The following is a 6,737-nucleotide window of genomic DNA, read 5'->3' as shown; positions in this document are numbered from 1 at the left end:
AGAATTCTCAACTGAGGAAACTCAAATGGCTGAAAGACATTTAAGGAATTGCTCAACATCCCTAATCATCAGGGAAATGCAAATCAAAACAACTCTGAGATACCACCTTATGCCTGTCAGAATGGTTAAGAACAAAAACACTGAAGACACCTTATGCTGGAGAGCATGTGGAGCTAGGGGAACTCTCCTCCACTGCTGGTGGGAATGCAAGCTTGTACAACCACTTGGGAAATTGATATGGCGCTTTCTCAGAAAATTGGGAAGCAACCTCCCCCAAGATCCAGCTATACCACTCTTGGGGTTATACCAAGGAATGCTCAATCATACAACAAGAGCACTTGTTCAGCTATGTTCATGTCAGCATTGTTTGTAATAGCCAGAACATGGAAAAAACCTAGATGAACTACAACTGAAGAATGGATAATCAAAATGTGGTACATATACACAATGGAATACTACTCAGCAGAGAAAAATAATGACATCATGAGGTTGTCAGGCAAATGGATGGATCTAGAAAAAATCATCCTGAGTGAGGTAACCCAGACTCAGAAAGACAAACATGGTCTGTACTCACTCATAGGAGGATACTAGATGTGGATCAAGGATGACTAGAATCCTACTCACATCACTAGGGAGGCTACCTGAAAAACAGGACCCCAAGAAAGACACAGGGCTCGCCAAATGATGGAGAAATGGAAGAGATCTACATGAACAGCCTGGACATGAGTGGGGGTAAGGAAAGGCGAGGGTCAAGGAAAAGAGAGCTTGCGGGAGTAGGAGATCCCAGCTGAATCAACAACAGAGAGGGAGGACAAGGAATAGGAAAACATGGTAAATGAAGACCACATGAGAATAGGAAGAAGCAAAGTGCTAGAGAGGCCCACAGAAATCTACAAAGATACCCACACAACAGACTGCTGGCAATGGTCGAGAGACAGCCTGAACTGACCTACTCTGGTGATGGGATGGCCAAACACCCTAATTGTCGTGCTAGAAACCCCATCCAATGACTGAGGAATCTGGATGCAGAGATCCATGGCTAGGCCCCGGGTGGATCTCTGGGAGTCCAATTAGCAAGAAAGAGGGGGGTTTATATGATCGAGAATTGTTGAGACCAAGATTGGATAAAGCACAGGGACAAATAGCCAAACGAATGGAAACACATGAACTGTGAACCAATGGCTGAGGGGTCATCAACTGGATCAGGCCCTCTGAATGGGTGAGACAGTTGATGGGCTTGATCTGTTTGGGAGGCATCCAGGCAGTGGGAACAGATCCTTTGCTCATTGCATGAGTTGGCTGTTTGAAACCTGGGGCCTATGCAGGGTCTCTTGGCTCGGCCTTGGAGGAGGGGACTGGACCTGCCTGGACTGAGTCTACCAGGTTGATTTCAGTCCTTGGGGGAGACTTTGCCCTGAAGGAGATGGGAATGGGGGGTGGGCTAGGGGGAAGGTGAGGGGGGCAGGAGGGGGGAGAACAAATGAATCCATTGCTGATATGTAGAACTGAATTTTATTGCAAAATAAAAAATAAAATAAAAAAAAATCCTTACCCAGAAGGGGGGAAAAAAAAAAGATTTAAGGTAGATTCTCAAACCTCAAAACGTCTGAGTTCAGGTGGGGCTTCCCACTTCAAATGATTCAATCCAGAAAATTTCCTCACAAGAAAAATCTGACTCTTGGGTTTTAGTTAATCAAATATACATATTTTTTCAGGGACCTGGTTTCTCTGAGTATCTTTGAAGCATAGCTTTGAATTCACATTGTAGACCAGGCTAGCCACTAAGTCACAGAGATGTGCCTGCCTTTGCCTCCAGAATGCTAGGATTGAAGGTATGTGCCACCACTGCCTGGCTAACCCATGTATTTATTAAAAAAAGAAAAAAAGAGACAGTGGAGAGGGTAGAGGGAGGGATGAATCTTGAAGAACTCACAGTTGAGGTGAATATGATAAAAATGAGTTGAACAAAATTCTAAAGTATTTTTGAGAAATTTTTAATGTTTATTTTTGCTAAAATCACAGATTGATATCATTAACTGTGAAATTCCAAAAGGAAAAGTGAAAATAGAAGCACACCATAAATTATCTAGAAACAGTGAAATATTGTAGCAAAATTTTTCTTTCTTTCTTTATTTTTTACACAAGTTCTCACTGTCTATTCTAGGCAGGCCTTGAGCTAAAACTCCTCCTGCTTCAGCAGCTCATTCCCTTGGACTCCATGGATTAAAGGTGTGAGCTACCACACCCACCTAAGCAGGAACTCAGGAAACCTTGTTGTGGAGATTTGCTTGTGGATACTGGCCAAAGAGTTAATTCAATCTTCCATCCATTTAGAATACTGCTGGTTACAGGAGCTCACCTACAGCAAGCATTAGTAAAAGCAACATGGGAGGAAGTAGGCGTGGTCCATAGAGAGTATATAAAGACACTCCAGGGGCCAGCCAGGTTCATTCTTCTCTAGACTAGAGAGAGTGTGTTTCCATACCTCCTGGCTCCTAGACTGCTAGATCTATCCCCTCCACACATTGAAGATCATTCCCAGAGCTGAGCTAATATTGTTGTGTCTCCACAACACTGCTGAGGCGAGAGACTATTTCTTGGAGAAATGGAGACAAATATTTCACAGGCCTTCCAGAAAGAACTCACGTGCTTCATCTGTCTGAGCTGCCTGACAGACCCAGTCACCATAAGCTGTGGCCACAGCTTCTGTCGAGCCTGCCTCCAACTTTCCAGGGAAGACATCCAACTTGCTGTCCAATGCCCTTTGTGTAGGGAACCATCTCAGAAGGCCTTGAGAACCAACATTGTTCTGAAGAAACTGGTGTCCATTACCAGACAAACCAGCCTCATGAAGGACCTGAGCTCTGAGGAGCATAAGTGTATGACGCACAAAGAGACAAAGAGGATCTTCTGTACTGAGAATAGGATCTTCCTCTGTCAACTCTGTTCTAATTCCCATGAGCACAGAGGACACAGACACTGCCCCATTGAAGCAGCTGCTGAGAGTCAAATGGAAAGACTTGTAAAGCAAATGGCGTCTTTATGGGAGAAGATCCAAGAGAATCAAGAGAATTTAGAGGCAGAGAACAGAAGGACAACTCTGTGGATGGACTACCTGACTCTGCGGGAAGAAATGATCAGGACAGAGTATGCAAAACTGCACCCACTCCTCTCTGAAGAGGAAGTGCAACACATCGAGTCTATGAGACATGAAGGCCAATGTGTTTTAGAGAAACTCAGGACAAGTGAAGCCATCATGATCCAAAAGAGCAAAGAAATAAGAGAAATGTACCAGGAGATGATGGCAATGTCCCAGGAGCCATATGTGGTCCTGCTGCAAGATTCAGATGACAGGTTCAGAAGGAGTGAGTCAATGCAGCTGAGCATGCCCCCATCTGTGAACAAAGAACTCACTGCTCTACCTATCAATGGACTGACTGAAAGTTACAAGCAGTTCCAAGCTCACATTATCTTTGAAAACGTAACCATACTTCATTCCAAGATGAACATATTTAATGTCATGAGAAGATTCAGCTTCCGACTTCACCATAAGGATAGACCTGCAGATTCTGCTGGATTTTATATTGCTTCCTGGGGATCTCAGAGCTTCATCTCAGGGAAATGTTATTGGGAGATTGATTTGAAGGACTCTTGTGAGTGGGCTGTGGGAGTCTGTAAGGATTCACCGTTAAGGAGTAGAAACCAAATGATTGAATCTGAGGGTGCATTTCTTCTTGTGTGTGTGAAGGAGGGTAATCATTACAGTCTCCTCACCACATGCCCTGTATTCCGGCACTACATAGAGAAGCCACTGGGCCATGTTGGTGTGCTTCTTGATTGTGAGGATGGTTGTTTAAGCTTCCTGAATGTTACCAAGAGTTCCCTCATATACAGGTATCCTCCTGGCACCTTCAGTTACCCTGTCAGACCTTGCGTATCCAGTGGCTATATATGATCACAGGAAGGTGTAATCCAGTACTTTATTGTTTTGAAGTTTTCACTCTGTAATGTTACATCCTTCACTGCTATTAAATATTACAATACTATTAAATGTGAAAAAAAGAAAAGAAATGGGCTGTAGAACTAAACAGAGAATTCTCAACTGAGGAAACTCAAATGGCTGAAAGACATTTAAGGAATTGCTCAACATCCCTAATCACCAGGGAAATGCAAATCTAAACAACTCTGAGATACCACCTTATGCCTGTCAGAATGGCTAAGATCAAAAACACTGAAGATACCTTATGCTGGAGAGCATGTGGAGCTAGGGGAACTCTCCTCCACTGCTGGTGGGAATGCAAGCTTGTACAACCACTTGGGAAATCAATATGGTGCTTTCTCAGAAAATTGGGAATCAACCTCCCCCAAGATCCAGCTATACCACTCTTGGGGTTATACACAAGGAATGCTCAATCATACAACAAGAGCACTTGTTCAGCTATGTTCATGTCAGCATTGTTTGTAATAGCCAGAACATGGAAACTACCTAGTTGCCCTTCAACTGAAGAATGGATAATCAAAATGTGGTACATATACACAATGCAGTACTGCTCAGCAGAAAAAAAAAACATTGACATCATGAGGTTTGCAGGGAAATGAATGGATCTAGAAAAAATCATCCTGAGTGAGGTAACCCAGACTCAGAAAGACAAACATGGTCTGTACTCACTCATAGGAGGATACTAGATGTGGAAAAAGGATGACTGGACTGCTACTCACATCACCAGGGAGGCTACCTGGAAAAAGGACCCCAAGAAAGACACAGAGATCGCCCAATGACAGAGAAATGGAAGAGATCTACATGAACAGCCTGGACATGAGTGGGGTTAAGAAAGGGCGAGTGTCGAGGGAAAGAGAGTTTAGAGGAGTTTGAGATCCCAGCTGGATCAACAACAGAGAGGGAGAACAAGGAATAGGAGACCATGGTAAATGAAGACCACATGAGAATAGGAAGAAGCAAAGTGCTAGAGAGGCCCACAGAAATCCACAAAGATACCCCCACAACAGACTGCTGGCAATGGTCGAGAGACAGCCTGAACTGACCTACTCTGGTGATGGGATGGCCAAACACCCTAATTGTCGTGCTAGAAACACCATCCAATGACTGAGGAATCTGGATGCAGAGATCCATGGCTAGGCCCCGGGTGGAGCTCTGGGAGTCCACTTATGGAGAAAGAGGGGGGTTTATATGAGCAAGAATTGTTGAGACCAAGTTTGGATAAAGCACAGGGACAAATAGCCAAATGATTGGAAACACGTGAACTATGAACCAATGGCTGAGGAGTCCCCAACTGGATCAGGCTCTCTGAATGGGTGGGAGAGCTGATTGGCTTGATCTGTTTGGGAGGCATCCAGGCACTGGGACCAGGTCCTGTGCTCATTGCATGAGTTGGCTGTTTGAAACCTCCGACCCATGCAGTGTCACTTGGCTGGGTCTGGCAGGAGGGGACTGGACCTGCCTGGATTGAGTCTACCAGGTTGATATCAGTCCTTGGGGGAGGGGGGAGAACAAGGGAATCCATAGCTGATATGTAGAACTGAATTGTATTGAGAAAAAAAAAAAAAGAATAAAATAATATCCTTACCCAGAGCAAAAAAAAAGAAAAAAACAAGATTTAAAGGTTTTAAGGTGAATTCTCAAACCTCAAAACTTCTTAGCTTAGGTGGGGCTTCCCACTTCAAATGATTCAATCAAGAAAATTCCCTCACAAGAAAAATCTGACTCTTGGGTTTTAGTTAATCTAATATGTATATATATATATACACATACATACATACATATATATACATACATATATATATACATACATATATATATATACATATATATATATTTTTTTTTTTTCAGAGACCTGGTTTCTCTGTGTATCTTTGAAGCATAGCTTTGAATTCACATTGTAGACCAGGCTAGCCACTAAGTCACAGAGATGTGCCTGCCTTTGCCTCCAGAATGCAAGGATTGAAGGTATGTGCCACCACTGCCTGGCTAACCCATGTATTTATTAAAAAAAGAAAAGAAGAGACAGTGGAGAGGGTAGAGGGAGGGATGAATCTTGAAGAATTCACAGTTAAGGTGAATATGATAAAAATGAGTTGAACAAAATTCTAAAGTATTTTTGAGAAATTTTTAATGTTAATTTTTGCTAAAATCACAGATTGATATCATTAACTGTGAAATTACAAAAGGAAAAGTGAAAATAGAAGCACACCATAAATTATCTAGAAATAGTGAAATATTTTAGCAAAATTTTTCTTTCTTTCTTTATTTTTTACACAAGTTCTCACTGTCTATTCTAGGCAGGCCTTGAGCTAAAACTCCTCCTGCTTCAGCAGCTCATTCCCTTGGACTCCATGGATTAAAGGTGTGAGCTACCACACCCACCTAAGCAGGAACTCAGGAAACCTTGTTGTGGAGATTTGCTTGTGGATACTGGCCAAAGAGTTAATTCAATCTTCCATCCATTTAGAATACTGCTGGTTACAGGAGCTCACCTACAGCAAGCATTAGTAAAAGCAACATGGGAGGAAGTAGGCGTGGTCCTTAGAGAGTATATAAAGACACTCCAGGGGCCAGCCAGGTTCATTCTTCTCTAGACTGGAGAGAGTGTGTTTCCATACCTCCTGGCTCCTAGACTGCTAGATCTATCCCCTCCACACATTGAAGATCATTCCCAGAGCTGAGCTAATATTGTTGTGTCTCAACAACACTGCTGAGGCGAGAGACTATTTCTTGGAGA

The 6,737-nt window shown here is 43.0% G+C and overlaps 1 protein-coding gene across 1 annotated transcript; it reads left to right on the top strand.

The window, feature by feature from the left end:
• The first annotated feature begins 2,605 nt into the window (after window positions 1-2,605).
• On the top strand, window positions 2,606-3,955 carry LOC128109566 (tripartite motif-containing protein 43-like). The gene has a single exon (XM_052736713.1). The coding sequence runs from the start codon at window positions 2,606-2,608 to the stop codon at window positions 3,953-3,955; it is 1,350 nt and encodes a 449-aa protein (XP_052592673.1).
• Window positions 3,956-6,737: the final 2,782 nt, after the last annotated feature.

Source organism: Peromyscus californicus, unplaced genomic scaffold (genome assembly GCF_007827085.1).
Source record: "Peromyscus californicus insignis strain IS unplaced genomic scaffold, ASM782708v3 Scaffold_14__1_contigs__length_90479793_seg_2, whole genome shotgun sequence".
Lineage (NCBI taxonomy): Eukaryota > Metazoa > Chordata > Mammalia > Rodentia > Cricetidae > Peromyscus > Peromyscus californicus.
The sequence above is the reverse complement of the archived record's forward strand: the minus strand, read 5'-3'. Positions and strand labels throughout refer to the sequence as shown.

Bases quoted from the DNA above. Each gene is read 5' to 3' on its own strand.
- LOC128109566 (XM_052736713.1), top strand. From the start codon at position 2,606: ATGGAGACAAATATTTCACAGGCCTTCCAGAAAGAACTCACGTGCTTC.